Source organism: Rana temporaria, chromosome 2 (genome assembly GCF_905171775.1).
Source record: "Rana temporaria chromosome 2, aRanTem1.1, whole genome shotgun sequence".
In the NCBI taxonomy this organism is placed as follows: domain Eukaryota; kingdom Metazoa; phylum Chordata; class Amphibia; order Anura; family Ranidae; genus Rana; species Rana temporaria.
In genome coordinates, this window is record NC_053490.1 from 249,634,492 (window position 1) to 249,658,356 (window position 23,865).

Genomic DNA, 23,865 nt, shown 5'->3' on the forward strand with positions numbered 1-23,865 from the left:
TCAATCTGTTGAATAGGACAAAGTACAAGTATAGGAATTTCAGAAGTTTGTTCACAAAATATGGCTAGGCCTTTGCTTAATTTGAACAGAAATTATGTTTTGAATAAGATTTCTACTTTTTATGAGTATGTTTCATAATTTATTCCAGTAGCAAAAGTTATGGTTAGGAATTATAGATTTAAAGGTACCACGGATTCCAATAGGAATGCCAACTGAAATATCAGATTTCAATTGGAAAGGTCATTTTATTTTTTGGATACTTCCATGACCATGAAACAAGCACAACTAAAATTCTATTTTGGTTATTACTTCTAGTTTTTTCAAATTATTTTTTGATTATGTTATCAAGGATCAACATTTTTGGATGAACTTCAATGATTTATTCATATGGACTTACATCAAAAGTGACATATTGATCGATTTATCATTATGTAAGGGGGAGTTGGAATGTAATTCTAATATAGGAATTTTTGAATTTTTTGAAATATGGAAAAATAGTTGTTATTTTGGTTTCTTAATCTTTTATATTATAGAATACATATTGATACACATAAATTTATTATTTCACATAGAATAATTAATTTTGTATTCATTTTTATAGAACACATAACTTGGGAAAGTTGGATGGATAGTTTGTTATTACAAAAATGTATAACAAAGTATACATTTGAAGTATTAATATAGTTAAAAAACATACAGGCTTATGTGGAAGAACGGATTTTTTAAAATATCTAAACAGAATTATTGTTAAATTAAATAATATGGAACATTGAAAAATAAATAAAAGAAAGAGTTGCTTGCTGGTCATGGATAGATAAATAAATTATATGGATAAATAAATTATATGGATAGATAAATTAAATAGATGGATAAATAAATATATTATAAAGATAGAATATATAAAAATATGACAATCAAAAATGGGAAAGTTATGTTTTTATGTATCCACAAACAAATAGATTACGTATTATGTTTATAATTGTTCAGTGTCTAGGATAATGTATAAAAAACTTATACTGAAGAAATTTGGTTATTGAAATTTCAAAAGAAATGAAAACATTGTATTTATTAATTGATATTATAGAGTAATATAATTTGATACATCAAAAATATATTTATTTCTTCTTTATGATAAATAGTAATATGATATGGTTGAAGTTATACGAAGTAAAATTTATAAAGGTAAAGGAAGAAAAATTTTAATATTACATCATTTAGATGGAGAATAAATTAAAAATTAATTAATAATATAATAATTTATAATTTCTTAAAGGAATGAAATGGTTAAATATTTCACAGGAATATCGCAGAATTTTGGAAAAAGTTTATGTACAATATCTGAAATGTTAAATTGTATTGTTTGTTTTGGAAAAAAAGTGAATCAGAAACCTTTTATTATTTAAGATGAATGCACTTATTTTGTTTATTAATTACAGTGCATTAAGGGGGAATTGTTAGATTTTAAATGTATTGATATTATGTTATAAAGGTCTCTGAGTCATTTTGGTTTAGACATGGTAGCTTTGAGGGCAAACAAGGTCAGTTACATCTGTTGTAAGCCATATCTATTCTTAAAAACATACGTCAAGAAGATGGGTGGAGATGTTACTTAAATATACATAGCGAGCGTTAGAGCTCATCGCGACCTTGTTTGGAAATGAGCCAATTGTGCTTAGTTAGCTGTTAAACCTGTATAAATGTACACGTGGTAAGCATAGCAAGTTAGGATTTCCTGGGTCTCCCGGCCCGACAGGAGAGATGGGGGGAGGGATGGGACCCTCTTCCAAGCAAGAAAGATCAAATCATCTTAACATCTATTTCCTCCTTCTGTAACTTTGTGATGCCTACCTGCCATGATGTCTGTAACAACGTAACAATGTAAGCATAAGCTGTCTGTTTGCTGTCATAATCGTTGGAAGAATAAACCATCATATAATGAAGTTATGTCTGAATATTTTGGAAGCAACGCCTGGAGAGGAAGAGGTTTTTGACAACACATCGCATGACACCTGTTAGAGGCATATGTCCACTATGTCCTCTGTTCTATCTCTGTCACCTCTACCCCGTGCCCCTCGGCATTTAACAGATTCCCACAGACCTACAACTCGCCGCTTCACTGCTCCTGTCACTTACGAAATTCAAAATCCATACAAAGCACTTTAACACGCTAATCTCCTGAATACATTACCACCATTAATCCCCAGACTATATTAAAAACTTTAACACCACTCGCCATTGCACTGCGCCTGTCACCTACTGAATTCAAAAGCACTGATCAAAAGCACTGCACGCTACACTAAAATACATTTCAGTCAGCTCAGTTATGCGATATGTGAGCTCAATCAGCAGCTGCAGCACAGATCTGTGTATTCTGACAGCGGTGTAGTCCGAACCATGTATAGCCAGCTTAAAGCTAATAGAAAGGTTTCCCCAACTCACTGACTGGTAAAAGTGCCCTTAAAAAAAAAAAAAAAAAAAAAGGAGCACAGGACCTAGAGGGGAAACAAAATAAAAATAAAATTATATCTACACAAACACACAAACATTCTTAGCAATACGCATCAGATATCAGATGGTAGCTTTATACATGGCCATAATTCGACCAGACAAATTTTAATCTTTACATTAACACTAGCAAAAAAATTGCCCGATCTAATACAAGCAAGGTTAGGATGGTGTCAGGTGCAGTGGTGAGAACAAGGGTGTAATGGAAGTTAGGCAAGATGTCCAAGAAGAGGGGAGCATGCAGGCATAGTCATAAAAAGCAAGTGGGAGCAGGGGGTACAAGAAATCAATGTAAAGGTCTGGTGATGGGAGCATCCCTTTTGCAGCTCTATTGTGCTGAGGGCAGAGGAAGTGGGCATGGTAATGAAAGCAGGGTATGCTTAAGCAAGGCTTCCTGGAACAAGGGAAAGGACATAAGACAAGCACCATGGCGGCGGGGTTTGGGAGGCTTGTACATGCAGTGATAGTGGGTGCATGCGCAGGTGCAGAGGTGAGACAACAGCCTTGCAGATGCAGCACACAGAAGGTTTACCTTTGTGCATAAAAAAAAGGTAAAAAAAACCCTGAGCCTTTACCAACACTAAGTAAAAAGCAAAGGACACAAGAGTAAAGAGCAGTAATCAATGGCAACCAAATCACATATCGCTTAACTGAGCCGACTGTAAATATCTGCAGTCTGAATGGCTGCTATTACCACATATGCACACATTTAGTATTTTTTCAATTAATAATCCTGCAAGCTTTAAGACCAAAGAATATATCAGAGGGCACAAAACATGTATGCTCATTACTAAACAAAAAGGTGTATTTTATTGCAATACCCAATTTGTAGCCCATACAAGATTGCTAGAGTAGAGGTAATCAGCAATTGCAGTTTTTAACCACCGACGGACAAGCCTTCTATAGAGAGACAACGTTGCCTTAGGCCAGAAAACAATGTTATTGCCAATTTGCCATTTCATTTACTAGCACTGCTGGCCATTTGGAAAACAGTTCATAAAAATTCAAAAAGCAAAACTAAATCAATTTGCCTCCGGACAGTTGAAAAGCTTTAATCTGTTTTTTATAGATAGTGTGTCAGAGGGAGGCTCTGTCACCAAGAATATAAAAAAGCATGACACAAGATTCGCATTTGGCCTATGTTTCACATTGGCGTGGGTTAGAACTCGGAGAGTTAAAGGGGAATTCCAGCCTTTTAGTGTTTATTAAAAGTCAGCAGCTACAAAAAGTGTAGCTGCCGACTTTTAATAAACACTTACCTGCTCCACGGTCCAGTGACGCAGCTGCCCGAAACTCCACTCCTCTCCCCCCTCTTTGGCCGGCGCCTCCATTCATAGAGTGGGTACCCGGCCTTCACGACTGGGCACTCACTGTGCATTGCGCGAGTCGCGCTGCGCTTCTTTGAGTGGACAGGTGATCTCCTGGGACCCAGGAGAGGAGCCGCCCAAGGCGAGAAGAGCAGTCGCCAAGGCAGTCCCTGGGCAGAAGAAGTGGGAAAGGAAGACCCACTCCACCCCCCCAAAAAAAAAAAAAAAAAAAAGTTACATGCCAAATGTGGCATGTAAGGGGGTGAGGAGGATTTAAAGCAGAAGTTCCACTTTTGGGGGGAACTCCGCTTTAAGCTGAACACGATTTCAACCCGGCAATGCAGTCTGACTTCAGGGGTGATTTGAAAGACATCTGTGCAGGTGCATGCACAAATGTCTATACAAATCTCCACCCGCCCCCCTCCCCCCCACAAAGTCACCAAAAGTAGTGCAGGAACTACTTTTGTGAACGGGTGAGGTGCCACAAAGGCTGCGCCGCCGGTTTGGCATGCAAAATGCTTCAATGTAAACCTGGGCTTAGGGTTAATGCGAGTTTCAGAGCTATCATCGTCAATCCTGTGTCCAGGTTTTGCTAGATGCCTGCAACCTGGCTGACATATATACTCCGGTCTGAGAATTGCTCAGAGCTTTTTCAGTGTAGAGACCGTTAGTGTGGGAGATGGAAGATCTCACCCAGGGTCAGGGGGCCCCAGCCAAGAGACAGAGGTCTCATTAAGGGAGTTAGAGGACCCAGCAGGTCTCCGTTCCAGGAGTCAGGTCAGCTACTATCAGAGGGGTGTCAGGAGAACCCCAATCTTTTAGGCCAGGGGTGGGCTGTGCAGCAGGGCACTGCGACTAAAGGCTAGAGAGCCAAATGTTTCAGGAAAACTGGATGAGTCAAAAAGTACAGGTAAGAGGAGCAGCAGCAGTGCTGCCAACAAGTGAGCAAGGTGATTTTTTTGAATGGGCTTCCACACCCTAAAAATACAAAATACAGTTTGGACTAGTGCAACTCATTGACATGACTGTAACTTTGTGAAAAGTACCTTAAATATATGGCTTGATTGCAAACACACACACGCAAAATTCTCACTAGCTGTAGCTAGCTTGTAGAATACATGCTATGCCATGTTATTGAAATCCTTACAAGTACAGCCAAAAGCCATTTTGGCTATGCTTCTCCTGTGGATCACAGGAGTGCAGTCTGTTCTGCACTCCTGTAACCAGTTTTCACTCAGCCAGTGAAGGCTCAGGAAAGATCCTGACTTTACAGTCTGGATCCACCCAGATGCCTAGACCAGTAGCTGGCTTAGCCTCTCAGTGAGAGCTTGATGGCCAAAGCAAAGCAACAGTGACTGACAGTCACCAGCTCTCACAGACTGAAGAATTAGAACTGAGCGATCAGAGGTCTTTCAAATCGCTCAATTCTGTCTTAGAGGCGGCAGGGGACAGCTGCAGTCATTTACGAGAGTACGAAATTTATTTTTTTTGTGGATTTTTTCTCCTGCTGTTCTGTTACTAGCTAGATCTATGGACAACGACGATTACTGATGCATGATTGATGATGATGATTTCAGCAGGGGTATTGGGATAAACTGGGCAATCCATTGTTGTGGAAATTTCAAGATGTATTTAAAATGTATTGTCATAGTGTCACCCAATGTTTAGTACTTTCACAACCCGCTCTAAAAAAAGCTGACTGGGGCAGTCTGAAACTGGTTGAATCTCGTCTGGTAGTAGAAAATGTCTTGAGGTTGGAGTGTGATGTTTGCGGCGTGGGGATATGTCCGCCAGCGAGGGGCCCTCTGCATTAGCGCGGATGACAGTTGAGGAGGGGATATGCTCACTCCGCAAGGACATTAGTGGTTATAGGCAGAAGTGCGCTCATGTCTTTGCTGTGTCTGATCAGCATGGTTTGGGATTTGTAGCGTACACCTGTAGATAGCCTCCATTCCACTTACAATAATGGTATAATCTGAATATGCGTTATTCTATGGAATGGCGCAAAAAACGGATTCCGATTAACGGTAATATGGGAGCTTGTGAGCGTTTTTGGAGTCGGGGAGGGCGTCCATGTTTTAAAAGCAATATGGCTTTGCCTGCTACAAGGCATACATGCATTCCCTGTCCAGACACGCCCATAAGACTTTAGCCAGCATTGTATTCATTTCATGTATTGTATTCATTGTATAGGACATCCTGTTAGAGGGATGCCCTTATATGGTGCTTGCTGTGTTGAGGGGACACCCTGTGATGACCACTCCCATGGGGGAGGTGATTAGCTGCCACAGTGAGCACTTCCTGTTTGTGGGAATAAAAGAAGCTGTGATTAGCTGAGCAGCCAGATGATGGCGGAGATGGCGAACTGAGAACAAGATGGTGGTGTTTTGATATTGAATGAATGGCAGACCGAATGCATGGTGAGTGAACCTTTTGGCTTAAAGATGGATTATTTCACCAAGATGAAGTGTGTGCTTACTAGCACAGGCAGCATGGCGGTGTGCTCTGCATATAACCGATTCTGCCATGTCACCATTAGGGGTTTGTAATTGTAAAACAGTTAAGAACCCCCAATATCTTACACTACACCAATTGTCCAACTCCTGCAACAAGCCTTGGATTATCACTTGATCCACAGTAGAATAATGTTTTACTACAGCAAGAACTGCAAGACTTTAGAGGCTACAGCAGATGTACAATTACCTGCAGATTTTTTTTCTAAAATCACCCGCTTTGTCACGTATACAGTAACTGATCAATTCAAACCTGTTGATCTGGCCTTACTTTTTTCATAAAGTTTTCGATATCCAAAAACTCAATCCAAAATGCGAGTGTTAAAGAGGAGTTCCACCCTAAAAATTGACCTCCGCTTAACCCACTCCTCGCCCCCTTACATGCCACATTTGGCATGTAATTTTTTTTGGGGGGGGAGTGGGGGCTTCAGGAGAAGGGGACTTCCTGTCCCACTTCCTCCTTCCGCCGAGGGGCTGCAAAGGAGATACGTCATATCACCTTTTGGCAGCCCCTCCCTGTAGGCGATCGCCTAGGACACGTGACAGGTCCTAGGCGATCGCCTGTCCAATCAAACAGCGCAGCGCCGGGCCGCTCGCGCATGGGCAGTGGGTGCCCGGTCGTGAAGCCGAAAGCCGTCACGGCCGGGTGCCCACAGTGACAATGAAGACGGGGCTCCGCTCCTCTATCCCCCACCCACCACCCCCCCGGCCGGCGCGTCGCTGGAACGTGGAGCAGGCAAGTGTCAGTTTATTAAAAGCCAGCAGCTACACTTTTTGTAGCTGCTGACTTTTAATAAAAACTTAAAAAATGGGTGGAAAACCCCTTTAAGATGCATTTGGTTTAATAGAGATGTGAATTAAAGCCGTTATATAACTGCAGAAAAAAAACACCACATACACACATAAGGCAAAGGGCATAATGAGCTAGTATGCGGTGCATACTGGCTCATTATTAAATAATTGCCTTAGAATAAAGCGTCAGCATTGCATCCTGGTCACCACCGAGGGAGCTGACATTTTCCCCTCTGCGTTACTTCCAGGTTTGCAGTTCTGGGGCTCAGAGTGGCTAGACCCGCAGTGATGTCACTCGCGCATGAGTCCTCCGTTCCGCCAAGGTCCGACAGCATCCACCGAACCTTCAGAGCGCATGCGCCGCTGACATCAGCGGCTGCATGCAAGGTGAATATCTCCTAAACCTTACATGGTTAGGAGATAATCATTTTACCTACAGGTAAGCCTTATTATAAGGGCCTTATATTGGGCCTGAAATTCGCACTGCAATGCCTATAAACCAGACTCGTTTTCTGGGCCATATGAAGAGTGGATGCAACGCACATATGAGAAGCAGACACATTGGAAAGAACAGATTTTAAAATGTTCGGCGAACTGGATGCGGTATAAGCCGCATCCAATTCCCATAGGTGTGAACTCAGCCTTAGAAGCCTTTTTAACAGGAGGTAGGAGTGCATTGCATTTTATTTATTTATACATTTCTAAAAACAAAAAAAACACTTTCATAGGTAGATGTCAATTAATACTGTTCAACATACCTCCTAAAACGTAAAAAAATTAAACAGTGACAGTCAGTCACTTGTTATAAAACAGACAGCAGGGCAAAGACACAATAGCCGACTTGCTTTTAATTTCTAGGTTATCCTGCTTATGACATTTTAGCATGTCAGCAGATTCAAAAGGACACTGAACTTCATGTTTCATCTCATCAAAAATGCAGTGTAAAGTGTCAAAGTAACGTACATTAAATGCTGAATTTGTGACAGCCAAATCCTAAAAAAGTGAGCATATTATATAACCCTTTCTTAGTTGCAAATATACAATTATATGGAGGAGACAAAATACTTATAAAGGACAAATTTCAGGCAGAATCAGTGCTTGGGTAAAAAAAAAAAAAAAAAAAACACAAACCTCCTGAGCCATTTTTTTTGTCAGTGAAAAACCATGGTGGGTTATTTACGAACTACTTTATGCAGTTCTCAATTGTATGATCAGCCTGAGATCTGAGAAGTTTTCTATGGTTTACACAAGCATAGACATTATGCACATCACTGGCAAAAAAAAAACTTTACAATATTAGCACAGTTTGCTGTGCATATCTATACAAAATATAGAAAACAAAAACAAAGTCCTGCAAAAGGCTACTTGACCACATGCAGTGCTGATGTGTAAGCTTCAATACCCAGAGACCCTGCCCCACAACAAGTGTAGAACTAAATTCTGAAATGTCTTCAACTTTCATTTAGTGAATGACGGTTCTTGACACAAAACATTAATAGAAAAAAATAAAAAATGAGAAAACACCACAGACAACTCATTTTCAGAGGATAACAGTCATCGTAGCCCCCATACTTGCCTTGTGACTAGGGCTAGACTGGGACAAAAATTTGGCCCTGGACTTCATCCATTCAGACTGGCCCACTTTGACAGGTCTCTCCCATGGCTGCCAGACAACTCCCCCTTCACTAGCGGCTCTACTTTATTAGAGTAGAACGGCTGGTACTGGTACTCTTATAGGCAGTACCAGTGGGGAAGTTAGACATTATTTAACCCGGGGCAAAGAACCATACCGGTGCCACCCCTTATGGGACAAGATTAGGCAGAAGTGAGAAACTCCCAGGCCATATCGGTTGAGTCGGCTGTCTGTCCCCTCCCCCATACTCCTCTGTCGTCGTCCCTGCTCCTCCCCCTGCTTCTTTGTTCCCCCAAGGTGAACGCTGCGGGAAGGGAGAGGAGGGGAGTGCGGTGGGAAGGGAGAGAGAGGAGCGGAGGGGGGGCGGCGGTCCGCTGTCACTGAAGCCGGCCCACTGAGCCATCGGCCCACCAGGAAACTCCCTGTAGTCCCAATGGCCAGTCCATCCCCGCTTGTGACCATTGCACCTTTAAAGATATATGCACTCAAACAAACAAACGAAAAAGGGGGGGGGGCAGGAGGACTTGTAAATTCAAAATCTTGGAGTACATTTCAAGAGATAGACTGACACTGAAGCTTTTGACGATGGGTCCCCTATAAACCTGCACCACTCCATGAGTCCTGAATTTCGTAGCATCCAGTTCAGAGCAACCAAGGAATAGAATGGAGGGTGCACTGTGTTCTGTACTCCAGCATATGAAACTTACAAGTCAAAATTCCATTTATCTTAAAATCGTACAGTGCAGTACACAGGCATCAACAGACCCTGGAAAGTCCTAAAGCAATGAATGAGAAGGGTGGGCAACAACAAGGCAAACCAAACTGACAACAGGCCCAACAACAAGAGTCAACAGACCCAACTTCAGAGTTGATTTCACAGCTGAAAGCAGTGTCCCTGTAGCAGTTGTGTAGTAATGCGTTTCTACCACAGGTTAATGTGTTGTCCGACATCACTTATATCCTTGTTGTTGTCCCTCATCTTGCTACAAAGCTAGTGCTTGGACACATAGGTTCTCAGAAGTATCTGAAACCAATTTCTAGCCGAGTGCCCCTGAAAGCACAGTCCTTACAAAGGAGACACAAAAACTAGAGATTTGACAGAATTGAAATGAGCCATTATACATTAGGGCACTCACCTCTTCTACCAAATTATCATCTGCATCATAGTCTTTCATATTTATAATCTCAACAGGCAACCCCAAAGGTGCGACATCCTCAGCAAGGACATGAGCAAATCCCTAAATGAAAAGAAAAACGCAAAATGTTATATGGTGAATTATCTTGTGCTTTCACATTTTTCAGATTTAAAATTAATAAAAATAAATAAAATGGGAAATGCAAGGGGAACTGCTTAAACTTGACGGAATCCAACTTACAATATAAATAGATGTTTTGGCATAAAAAAAATTATAAAAAATACGTAGGATGCCATTTACGTCTTTCAGAAAAATGCTAGTTTCCACTTAAGTTAAGCAAATCTTATGCCTTGAATTCTAAGTCACTGACCCAGACTCCAGTAAGAAGCTAGCAAAATCAGAACTCTTGATCTGCATTCAACCTGATCCTACTTGTGCATTCAACCTGATCCTACTTGTGCATTCAACCTGATCCTACTTGGTACATGAACCTCATCTTCTACAGGTCAACTCCTCCTAAAGATCAGTAAACAAGCCAGACAAATGACACTCAGATATTCAGAACAAAGTCAGCCAAGACATCTTACATTTTTCTCTCAAAAGCTTTCCTTCAAATGCAATTTTTTTTACCAAGAGATGCAAAAACTGGGTTCAGTTTAGAGTCCTGGAAGTGATGGTTTGGCCCCCACAAAGCCCTGATCTCTACATCATACACAGTCTGTCTGGGATTACATGAAGATAAAGAAGGATTTGGAGGCAGTGTACATCCACATAAGATCTGTGGTCAGTTCTACGAGATATTTGTAACAACCTACCTGCCGAGTTCCATCACAAACTGAGTGCGAGTGTACCTAGAAGAACTGATGCCATTTTGAAGACAAGTGGTGGTCACATTCAATATTGATTTGCTTTGGATATCTTACGTTTTTCATTTTGTTAACCGATAAAAATAAACTATTAAACACTTCTATTTCTGAAAGCATTTTTTTTATAGCATTTTTTTATTTATTTTTTAAATCACAGCTGCCCAAGTTCCAGTACACACCAGACGCAATTCCGTACAGTTTTGTGTGCATTTTTTCTTCACTAAAAAAATGCATGCAGTGTTTTCCATGTATTCCAATGACTCTAGTTGGCTCTAGTTCACACAATGCAGTCAGTTTCCGGTGCAGAAAAAGCACACGGAACTGCATCTGGCCCTAAAACTTTTGCACAGTGCAGTTATGCTGCCACCTTGTAACCATTTTTTGTATTGCACGTTTTCTGAATTTCCTTGCCCTTATTCTGATGCAATTTGCTTTTTTTCTGGTGTGTCAGCTGCTTCTTCCTCCCCTTCAAGGCATATATTGGGACAGGGAAAGCCAATACTCATTTTGGCTGCCAAAAACACTTCTATACATATCTACTGTATCTTATTATAGTGCCCCCGTGGTCTGCATAGAATAAAGACATTTGAGGATTCCAAGTGTTTGTCCTATGTGAATGTCTCTGCTGCACTAGATTACCAAAAGTATTGGGACGCCTGCCTTAACACGTACATGAACTTTAATGGCGTCTTAGTCCATAGAGTTCAATATTGAGTTGACCCACACTTTGCAGCTAGAACAGCTTCAACTCTTCTGGGAAGGCTGTCCACAAGGTTTAGGAGTATGTCTATGGGAATGTTTGACCATTCTTCCAGAAATGCATTTGTGAGATCACACATTGTGGACAAGAAGTCTCTGCTCCAATTCATCCCAAAAGGTGTTCCATCAGGTTGAGGTCAGGACAGTCAAGTTCCTCCACCCCAAACTCACTCATCCATGTCTTTATGGACCTTACTTTGTGCACTTGTCCAAATCATTTGGTGAAGGGGGGGTTATGGTGTGGGGTTGTATTTCAGGGGTTGGACTTGGCCCCTTTGTTCCAGTGAAGGGAACTCTCAAGGCTACAGCATACCAAGACATTCTGGACAATTTCATGCTCCCAACTCTATGGGAACAGTTTGGGGGACGGCCTATTCCTATTCTAACACGACACGAGTGCACAAAGCAAGGTCCTTAAAAGACATGGATGAGCGAGTTGGGGGTGGAGGAACACAACTGGCCTGCACAGAGTCCTGACCTAAACACAATAGAACACCTTTGGGATGAATTAGAGTGGAGACTGCAAGCCAGGCCTTCTTGTCCACATCAGCGCCTGACCTCACAAATGCTCTTCTGGAAGAATGGTCAAACATTCCCATAGACACACTCCTAAACCTGGACAGACTTCACAGAAGAGTTGAAGCTGTTATAGCTGCTAAGGGAGGGCCAACTCAATATTGAACCTACGGACTAAGACTGGGATGCCATTAAAGCTCATGTGCATGTAAAGGCAGGCTCCCAAATACATTTGGTAATTTAGTGTATATTCAGGTCAGGTACAGAGGTCTCAGAAAGGAACAGTCACTATCACAACTAGAGTCAGAAAAACTACGGTTCTTGGCACAATCCAAAATTTGGGATATTATAATACAGGATTTATATAGTGCCAACAGTCCGCACAGTGTTTTACGAAAAAAAAAAAAAAGACAGTACAGTTACAAACACAATTCGAATCAACAAAGGGTGAATCTCCCCAATGGGGGCACAGAGAGCATGAAAAATCTGAGAAAGAAAAAAGTAAAGAAAGGACAGGATAAAAACAGCCAAAAAGAAAAAAATATGTAATGGTCCAACTATCTTTGTAAAATGGAACAACCAACACCAGATAGATTAACTTTTTTTCCCCCTTTTATGTTCAACAGGTATTTGGTTGGAATGTTCCTTTTTAGAAAGAAAAGCAAACAAACAGTTTACTTGTGTTTGCATTGTACCAATCTTGACAAAGCACTTCCATCCAGCACACACTAATGAAGGAGATCAGAAGTCTGAATTTTAGTAATTTTACCAAGGTTATCCACAAATGGGTAGATTAACTGCTTGCCGACCGCCCACCATCATCCCGGTCCTGTCAGGGGGAGAAATGCTGATCTTCGGTTCATACAATGTATGAACAGAAGATCAGTGATTTCCCCTAGTGAGGCCACCCCCCCCCCCCCCCCTACAGTTAAAACACACCCAGGGACATACTTAACCCCTTCACTGCCAGTGGCATTTTTATAGTAATCCAATGCATTTTTATAGCACTGATCACTATAAAAATGCCAATGGTCCCAAAAATGTGTCAAAAGTGTCCACCAAAATGTCGCAGTACCGAGAAAAAAAAAAAATAAAAAAAAAAAAAATCACTGTTTGCCGCCATTACTAGTAAAAAAAAAAAATATTAATAAAAATGCCATAAAAATACCCCCTATTTTGTAAACGCTATAACTTTTGCGCAAACCAATCAATAAACTATCATTGCGTTTTTTTTTTTGAAAAATATGTAGGAGAATACGTATCGGCCTAAACTAAGGAAAACTTTTTTTTTTTATATATTTTTGGGGGGGGGGGGGGTTTTTTTTATCGCAAAAAAAATTAAAAAAAATTCAAAATTGTCGCTCTATTTTTGTTTATAGCGCAAAAACTAAAAACTCCAGAGGTGAGCAAATACCACCAAAAAATGCTCTATTTGTGGGGGAAAAAGGACGCCAATTTTGTTTGGGAGCAACGTTGCACGACCGCGCAATTGTCAGTTAAAGCGACGCAGTGCCGAATCGCAAAAAGTGCTCTGGTCTTTGGGCAGCAATATGGTCCCGGGGGTTAAGTGGTTAAAGCAAACATACTGCAGCTTACCAATTCTTAGATGTGATGGCTGTATTTTTTTATTTTTTTTTTAGGCCCCTTTTCTTTTATTTAACCTGGTGATCCCATCAGCAAGTCTGTTTTTTAAAAGAACAAGCTGCCCCTACAGATGTAGCAGTTCCAGGGATGAGACAAACCATTTACCACCGACAGGTGTTGTTACAATGGTCAGCTTTCATTTATGTAAATCCTTTACTCCAAAAGAACAAAAAAACTCTTGCTATAACTGCTTACGCAGCATTAATTTGTTAGTGCATCTATATCTGCTAGCACATCTAGCACCCCTCTCCCCCAAATTAACAATGCTGCTGTCCAAAGGTGCCCCTTCATATAGAGTGGAGGGGGTCACCTGATTACTAGAAGAAAAGAAAAAAAAAACAGAAAGAGGGGGGAAAAAAAAAAAACACACACACACACACACACACACACACACACACACACACGCCTCCACATCTAATGACTGGTAAGCTGCAATATATATATATATATATATATATATATATATATATATATATATATATATATATATATATATAATTTTTTTTTTTAGTTTTGGGTTCAATAATGAGGAGTTATTAGATCTAGAACGGTCACAACACCTGAATCCCATCTTCTCAGAGAAAAAAGACCAATCATGTAGCATAAACCGCATATGGATATGAATATACCTATAGTAACCGATATTAGCTGCAAAATGAATGTGCCAAGTACCAACAGAGCAATATGAATTAAAGAAAAATAAAAACAAATCATTCACTAAAAAGGTATTTAAATAAAACTGGCAGACAATTGTATACGTATTAACATTGAATGGTAACATGTAATCTCATATGGTGCTCAATAGATATCTCCTATGGACTGGTGCTCAGACTGGGTGCCCCACATAGATGTGCACTCACCACAAAATATGGACCAGTGTGGTCTAGTAAGCATGTGGGGACACCCCGAACTCAGGTCTTAGGTGGAGGCTTCTGCGGGTTGTGGAGGCTTCTGCGGGTTGTAGCGGCTTCTGTGACAAAAGAGACCGACCAAGATTTATTGGAGAGTCTTACCGGAGAGACACTGACCGAGATACTGGGAAAAAAGGGATTTTTAATACAGCTTACCTGTAAAATCCTTTTCTTGGAGTACATCACGGGACACAGAGCAGCATATTCATTACTATGTGGGTTATATGGAGTACCTTCAGGTGTTGACACTGGCAATCTCAAACAGGAAATGCCCCTCCCTATATAACCCCCTCCCATAGGAGGAGTACCTCAGTTTTGTAGCAAGCAGTATGCCTCCCAAAATGGTCCCCAAAAAGAGGGGTGGGAGCTCTGTGTCCCGTGATGTACTCCAAGAAAAGGATTTTACAGGTAAGCTGTATTAAAAATCCCTTTTTCTTTATCGTACATCACGGGACACAGAGCAGCATATTCATTACTATGTGGGATGTCCCAAAGCAATGCTCACAATGAGGGGAGGGAGAACATCTCCAAGACAAAAGGATTTAATTTAGAGAAATACTCAAATCATAATAAATCCAACTTAGTTGAGAAAAATAATCTTAAATTTTAAATTTAACTCAAAAAAGAGGAGCCCCCGGAATCCGAGGGTCTCAAACTGCAGCCTGCAGCACTGCCTGCCCAAAGGCTGTATCAGTATTCCTTCTTACGTCCAATTGGTAGAATTTTGTAAACGTGTGGACAGAAGACCAGGTTGCCGCCTTGCAAACTTGAGCCATAGAGATCTGGTGATGCGCTGCCCAGGAGGCGCCCATGGCCCTAGTAGAATGAGCCTTTAATGATACTGGAGGAGGCAACCCTTTCAAGCCGTAGGCCTGAGTGATTAATTGCTTAATCCACCTAGAAATGGTGGACTTTGCAGCTGCCTGCCCCTTCTTGGGCCCATCCGGTAATATGAACAGCACATCTGTTTTCCGGATCTTCTTTGTAGCTTTAAGATAGGCCTTTATGGCCCTGACGATATCCAAGGTATGCAGCAACCCTTCCTTTCTGGAAGTAGGTTTAGGGAAGAAGGATGGCAATACCAAATCCTGGTTCAAATGAAAACTGGATATAACCTTCGGTAGGAAGGAAGGATGAGGGCGGAGAACGACCCTGTCCTTGTGAAAAATAAGATATGGTTCCTTACAGGATAAGGCCGCCAGTTCCGATACTCTTCTTGCGGAAACTATGGCGACCAAAAATACTAACTTCCTTGTCAGTAAAACCAAAGGAATTTCAGCCAACGGCTCAAACGGTTGTTTCTGTAAACTTGACAGAACAAGGTTTAAATCCCACGGGCAAAGCGGGGATTTAACTGGAGGTTTAATACGTAAGACCCCTTGAAGGAAGGTCTTAACCAGCGAGTGGGTGGCCAGCGGCCGCTGAAACCACACTGACAGAGCAGAAATCTGTCCTTTGATTGTGCTTAATGCCAATCCTTTATCCACTCCTAGCTGGAGAAAACTTAAAACTCTATCAATGGTGAATTTGCGAGAAAGCCATCGCTTGGACTCACACCAGCCTACATAGGCCTTCCAGACCCTGTAATAAATCACCCTAGAGACCGGTTTCCTGGCTCTGATTAGGGTAGAGATTACTTTCTGAGACAGACCTCTACCCCTGAGAATCAGGGATTCAGCTTCCAGGCCGTCAAATTTAGATGCCGTAAGGCAGGGTGGAGGATCGGACCTTGCGATAGCAGGTCTGGCCGTAGAGGAAGAGTCCAAGGGTCTCCCACTACCATCCTTAAGATTAGTGAGTACCATGCCCTTCTGGGCCATGCTGGAGCTACCAGGATGACTGGTATGTGCTCCACCCGGATCCTGCGCAGCAGGCGGGGTAGTAACTGGAGCGGGGGAAACGCATAAAGAAGTTTGAACTGATGCCAAGGGCAAACCAGAGCATCGGTTCCGCAGGCCATCGGATCCCTTGAGCGGGACATGAACCTGTCTAGCTTCTTGTTGAGTCTCGATGCCATGATATCCACGTCCGGCACTCCCCATTTTTGGCAGAGTGCTTGAAAGGTTTGTGGATGCAGAGACCATTCCCCCGGCAATAGAGTCTGGCGGCTTAAGAAGTCCGCCTGAAAGTTGTCCACTCCGGGAATGAATATTGCCGATATGCAGGGCACATGAGCCTCTGCCCCTAGGAGAATCAAGCTCACTTCTCTCTGAGCGGCCTGACTCCTGGTTCCCCCTTGGTGATTTATGTATGCCACTGCCGTGGCATTGTCTGATTGAACTCTCACCGGGAACCCCTGCAATTTCGACGTCCAAGCCCTGAAGGCTAGTCGAACCGCTCTGAGCTCCAAGATGTTGATGGGTAAAAGCTTCTCTGGCCTTGCCCAAATACCTTGGCGAGTGGAACCATCCACAATCGCTCCCCAGCCCGTCAGGCTGGCGTCTGTGGTCACTATCTTCCAAGCCACTGGGTTGAAAGACTTTCCCTTCAGTAGATTCTGATGGTCTAACCACCAACACAGACTTTGCCGGACTCTTGATGAGAGTGGCAACGGGATATCCAAGGCCTGTGGCCTTCTGCTCCATGCTGACAGGATGGCTGCCTGCAGGATGCGAGTGTGGCTCTGGGCGTATGGCACCGCCTCGAATGTAGCCCCCATCTTGCCTAGTAGTCTCATACATAGGCGAATAGTCGGTTCCTTCTTGCTTAGAACCAGTAGGATTAATTCCTTGATGGCTTTGACCTTCCTCAGAGGTAGGAACACCCTTTGTTGTTCTGTGTCTAATCTCATGCCGAGATATTCCAACTGCCTTGTGGGCTGGAATGCTGACTTTTCTCGATTTAGGACCCAGCCGAACCTCTCGAGGTATTGGACCGTGAGGGCCACTGCTCGCTCCAAGCCGGGAGACGAGTGGTCTATGACTAGGAGGTCGTCCAGGTATGTTAGGATCGTGACCCCTTGGATCCTTAGCTTGGCTAGGATTGGAGCTAGAACCTTCGTGAACACCCGGGGGGCCGTAGCCTCCATTAGGTTGGAGTAGAAACCCAGCCCCTGTTCCAGGACTGGTACTTCTACTATTACTCCCTGGGAAAGTAGATGATCTAGAGCCGATCTTAACGCGGCTCCTTTCTCCAGATCGTTTGGAATCCTCGACTCCTGGAAATGAGGAGGAGGAAACCTTAGGAACTCTAGCTTTTAGCCTGTGGCCACGGAAGACCGTACCCACTCGTCGGGAATGCTGGCTTCCCAAATCTCCGAAAAGAGTCGCAGCCTTCCCCCCACCTTCGTGGGTGGGGGCGCCCCTTCATGAGGTAGACTTGGGGGCTGGTTTTGCTGGCTTGCGAAACCACTGCCTCTTGCCTCTAACAGCCTGTCCTTCTGATCTGCTGTTGAAGCCGAAGTTTGCTCTTGCAGGAGGCCGTCGATACTGCTTGGCATTAGAGGGCCCCTGCCCAGGGGAGGACTGTCGTTTAAACGCAGGCCCCTGAACCTTCTTCTTAGTTGGCAAGAGTGTACTCTTGCCGCTTGAAATGGTCTGAATGTATTTATCTAGGTCCTCTCCGAAGAGCCGTCCTCCATGGAAGGGGAACCCTACCAGGAGCTTCTTGCATGGGGGCTCAGCCTCCCAGCTTTTCAACCATAAGAGTCTTCTCATATGGATAAGGGATAACGATAAACGTGACGCTTGCTGGATGGAATCCTTGATTGCGTCTACCGTAAAACATATGGCCTTAGGGACATCCGAAAACTCTTCTGCCTGCTCGGCAGGAATAAGTTCAAGCATTTGCTTAAATTGATCTGATAAAGCTTGAGCGACTCCAATCGCAGCCACGGCTGGCTGTACTACTGCCCCTGCAGAAGTGAAGGAGTTCTTAAGTAGTGCTTCCAAGCGCTTATCAACTGGATCTTTGAAAACCTGTACGTTCTCTACAGGGCATGTTAACGATTTGTTAACACATGAGATGGCTGCGTCTACTGCAGGAGAAGCCCATCTCTTGGAAAACTTTTCTTCCATAGGATATAAGACAGAAAATTTCTTAGGTGGTAAGAACACCTTGTCTGGTTTGTTCCACTCTTGGAACAAGACTCCCTCCAATAGAGGATGGATCGGAAACACAGCACTGCTTTGAGGCGCCCTCAGTGAGCCCAAAGCTGAAATCGTCGATACCTGGAGATCTGGTACAGGCAGGTTGAATGCCTTATGGACCAAGTCCGTCAAGCCTTGAATCCACCAGCTCTCCCTCAGGGAGACTGCCCCAGACTCCTCTGTATCCGGATCTTCGATCCCTGAACCTACTTGGTCTTTGTCCAAGAGGTCGTCCAATTCCCCAGAGGAAAGGACCTCCTCTTCCGAGGGTCCGCGCACGGGTGACGGAGATCTATTCCGCTTACTACCCCGCATAGCTGCGGCTATCATTTCTCCCATGCTTCTCCGCATCTCATTTAAAGAGGTGAGCAACACCTCCTCCGTGACCATCTTAGGGTTGGGTTGACTCGCGTCAGCTCCAGCCCCAGATCCCGATGGCCCAAAGGCTCCCTGTGGGGAAAGCAGCGGCATAGCTCTGTCCGAGACCTCAGACTCTGTGGGGGAATCCCCACCTTTTGTACCCTCTGGCTTGTTCTTTGATGCCATGGTACAATACCGAGGCACACCTGCTACTTATTGGTACCTGGGACTTATAAATAGTTAAATGCCCAAACACCTGTTTGGGGAATAAAAAATGTTTCCTCTACCCCAGATGACACTTTTTTTTTTTTTTTTTTTTTTCAAAAGAAAAAAACTTTTCTTCTTTTTTTTTTTTTTTTTTTCAATCTAGGCAAGAAAAAACATTCTATCCCCCTGAGTAGTATTGCCAAAGAAAAGACTATGAGATGGAAAAGAAAAAACAGCCTATTCCTAGGCTAAACCACAATCTTCTGAAGACTGTAGTATTCTTTCTGGCCACTGTGTGTCCTCAGCGCCCCGTGCTTCACTCCAGTCCTTCCTCCCTCAAGCCAAAGTATTGAATGAGCTGTGGCACTAAGGAAGGGCCGCCCCTTCCTTAAACCACTGACCCGCCCTTCCCCCTCAGCTAAAACGGCGCCAAATGCGCCTATAACACGTGCACGCGCACCGCGCGCGCGCCCGCCGAGGGGGGGGGGGGGGTTGGGAGGAAGGGCCTCTCTGTTCCTGCAGCCGCAGGCCTGGAACACACGAGGAGGTCAGCGTTTTTTGCCTGCCTTGCAGGCATGAGGAAGAGGACTGGATAGAGCATCGCCTGGAGGCTTGCAGGTAAGCATAGCTCTCTGACACAACACATACATTTGTACACAAAAGGCCCCACTCACAGCTTTTCCAACACTACCAGGGAGGTCACTTTTTATGGGGAATGATAACATATAGAGCCATCCTATCTTCATGATATGTGACTGGTTTGCCAGATGCAATGCATAACCTTAGGCATGTCCCCTGTGACCTCCCAGAAAAAACTTGCTAAGAGCCAAGTTCCGCAAGTTTTTCCCCTTACTTACCTGCTCCATGCCGCAGGACTTTGCCAAGCAAGAGGCCCAATCTTCCCCCATCTCCGTGGGGATGTCTAGACCTTCAGGCCCTGGGAACCTTCTTCTTCCATGAAGGATCCACTGTCCTGGACCCATACAGCACCCTGGCAAACAGAAAACATTAGGCGCCCCAAAGGTTTTCTAAGTTCTGGGCCCAGGGTCCAGCTCTCTTAAAAAGAAAGCATTATGGGCTATACCCCAAGGGTTTGGGGTCCGGTTACTGACCACTTTAGCGCTCAGGCTTTTTTGGACAGAACCGGTAGCTCACCTAATCCCAAGGATGCGGAGGCAAGCTAAACCATGACTAACACCTAAGACACTGGCGTAAAAACTGAGGTACTCCTCCTATGGGAGGGGGTTATATAGGGAGGGGCATTTCCTGTTTGAGATTGCCAGTGTCAACACCTGAAGGTACTCCATATAACCCACATAGTAATGAATATGCTGCTCTGTGTCCCGTGATGTACGATAAAGAAACCGACCCACACTTACCAGAGAGACAGTCCCGGGAACAGGCCGCTGGTCACCGCCGGGAGAGAAGGTTACCTCTAACAAAGAGTGCACAGACGTCCGATAAGATCCCATCCATCCCTTATGGAGGTTCATCTCTACCAATAAGAAGTCACCCTAATGACCTGAGTTCGGGGTGTCCCCACATGCTTACTAGACCACACTAGAGATAGTTGGTCCATATTTTGCGGTGAATTCACATATATGTAGGGCACCCAGTCTGAGCACCAGTCCATAGGAGATATCTATTGAGCATGAGCACCATATGAGATTACTACATGTTACCATTCAATGTTATTAATACGTATAGAATTGTCTGCCACCTTAGTGGATGATTCCTAGCGCATTTTTCTTTTTCTCAATTCAAGTAGCATAAAGACCACTGGGTTGAGATTGTTCCGTTTAATGGCAGCCATGGAGTAATAACCACACTTGTGGGAAAATCTTTATGTACACATATTGCAATTAGCTAAAAACACATACCTTTTAACTTGTAGCAAAGCACATCAGTAAAAGTATACTAAATCCAGATAGACAGGAAGGGCACCATGCACGCAGGATGTTTTAAAAACACCAGCGCTACATCAGTGTTAGCTTTTGGACATTTTTTTATAAAAACAAATCCCCATTATGTAAAAGAGGCTAAAATCGTCCAACACGACTAAACGTGGCTTAATGTGTTAAGCTGCATTAATTTTTACAGCTCATGGAAGCACATGCTGGCAATTTTTTATACTGCCACTAAACGCTTATGCTTCCTAACACCTCTGACCGTTTATGTGTGTGCATGGGCACATAGGCTAACAGAGGGGCTTTTTAGGGGCAGTTAGAAAAATATATATATATATATATATATATATATATATATATATATATATATATATATATATATATATATATATATAAATAAATAAATAATCAAATGCCCCTAACAGCAGCTGTAAAAAAGTCCTGTGTTCATGAGCCCGCACGAGTACAAAAAAAAAAAAAAAAAAACACAACAAAAACGTAACCTGTCTAGGTAATTGCATATACAAGTTGAAAAATAAAACAAAGCACATCATTTTATTTGCCTAGCTCACCTTAGCAGTACCAGTCTGAGAGCCATAGAAAATTTTCACCCCAGAAACAAAGACTTCTTTATTTGGAATCTCTTCAGTACCGTTTAGAAGCTTATTGGCTCCTTGCAAAGAGCCATCCTGAGATAAAGTTTTCACCTGTAAGAAAAAAAAAAAAAAATGTAAATAAAAAAAAAACACAACACTGGAGCGCTGGTCTGTGGAGGGTGCGGGAGCGATTGGCTCAGTCTCTTCTTAGCAGCTCGCTGAGAGGCTGAGCTAGCTGCCGGTCCAGGCATCTGGGTGGATCCAGACATCAAAGTCAGGAGCATCATATCAGCAGACTTTATATTTCAATAGGAATAATATGAAACCAAAGCACAATAAAAGAGTCACATTAGACACTATTGTTACAAATAAAACAGCCTAGGTTCACACTGACAGCGGGACAGATTAACTTGCACGATTTCATACCCGCATGTCATTCCGACTTCAGGGGCGATTTCAGAGACATTTGTGCGGATTCCTACACAAATGTAAAAAAAAAAAAAACACAACACCACACACACCACACAACACCACACGGTAAAAGTAGTACAGATACTTGTAGGAATCAGTGCAGCGTTGCACTGATGCTGACGGAGCCAATTTTCGGCAATCGCCTATTTGGCATGTCAAGTCGCTTCAATGCGAACCTAGGTTTTAAAGGAATTTGAAGTAAAAAAAATAAAAAATAAAACACCACTACAGTTCCACAATTTAAAGCGGGGGTTCACCCTTAGAGGGCACTTTTCCCCCTTCGCTTCCTGCTCGTTATTACTAGGGGAATCGGCAATTTATTTAAAAATATGTGCAGTACTTACCCGTTTACGAGACGCATCCTCTCCGTCGCTTCCGGGTATGGGCTTCGGGAATGGGCGGTCCTTCTTGATTGACAGGTTTCCGAGAGGCTTCCGACGGTCGCATCCATCGCGTCACGATTTTCCGAAAGAAGCCGAACGTCGGTGCGCAGGCGCAGTATAGAGCCGCACCGACGTTCGGCTTCTTTCGGCTACGAGTGACGCGATGGATGCGACCGTCGGAAGCCTCTCGGAAGGCTGTCACTCAAGAAGGAACGCCGGCTCCCGAAGACCCATACCCGGAAGCGACGGAAGAAGATGCAGCTCGAAAACGGGTAAGTACTGCACCTATTTTAATATAAATAGCCGATTCCCCTAGACCGAACGAGCAGGAAGCTAAGGGGAGATTTTTTTTTTTTTTTTAAATGGGTGAACTCCCGCTTTAATGAAATACCGGCTGATTCTAAAATAAGAATAGATGTCAGACATGTACACAAAAAAACAAAACACAGCTCTCAAATTTTTGTTGTCAGAAATTGCGACAGCAAAAGTCCGATGGAGCATACACGCGGTCTAAATTTCTGACAACAAGCTCTCATCGAACATTTGTTGATGGAAATTCCGACCGTGTGTATGCGGCATAACACTTTCTGGTTTAGAACTTCTGCTCAGTTTTAATTGGTTCTTCCTGCAAGCCCTGGTTCACACTGGGTACGATTTGGAACGATTTGAGATGCGATTTGACATGTCAAATCGCATCTCAAATCGGCGGCAATGGCACTGTCCTAATCAGTGAGACGCCGCATCTGCGATTTCAAAAAGTAGTTCCTGTACTACTTTTTGCGATTTCGGGCCGCGATTTACATTAAATTGCGGGCAAAATCGCGGCAAAATCGCAGCCGCGAAATCGATTTACCGCGATTTTGAATTCGCAGCAGTGTGAACCTAGGCTAAAGGGGATCAGTCACAAAGCAAACCCATGTGTGCCAAACTCCAGTTTGGCTAAAACTGTACAGAGTCACTGCCCTTCAGCAAGTGTGTACTATCAAAGCTTAAGGCCAGGTTCACACTAGTGCGTTGCGTTTTGGAGCTCTGTTGTCTTTGCGAATTTCTCTATAAGGTGTTCTGCAGATCAACTGCATTTTAGTTGCAGATCAGGTGCGAATTTGGAGACCTGGGAGAGGGGAGGGGGAGGGGGGAAATGTATTGAACTGAATGAGACAAATACTGAAGAGAAATGAACACATCTGCGAATTCAGCTACGTACCCATAGAAGATAATGGGACTGAATTCGCACCTGAACCGCACCGCAAGACATAAAAACCGCACGCGGT

The 23,865-nt window shown here is 43.3% G+C and overlaps 1 protein-coding gene across 2 annotated transcripts in view; it reads right to left on the reverse strand.

Moving 5' to 3' along the window:
- The window catches only part of LOC120926629 (S-adenosyl-L-methionine-dependent tRNA 4-demethylwyosine synthase TYW1-like), a 256,887-nt gene that overhangs the window by 213,085 nt on the left and 19,937 nt on the right, over positions 1–23,865 (reverse strand). For both annotated transcript variants that reach the window (XM_040336750.1, XM_040336749.1), the window contains exons 3-4: positions 21,717–21,851; positions 9,887–9,988 (exon numbers count right to left, since the gene is read on the reverse strand). In XM_040336750.1, coding sequence (XP_040192684.1) covers positions 9,887–9,988; positions 21,717–21,851 — 237 coding nt within the window. The remainder of the gene's footprint in view (positions 1–9,886; positions 9,989–21,716; positions 21,852–23,865) is intronic.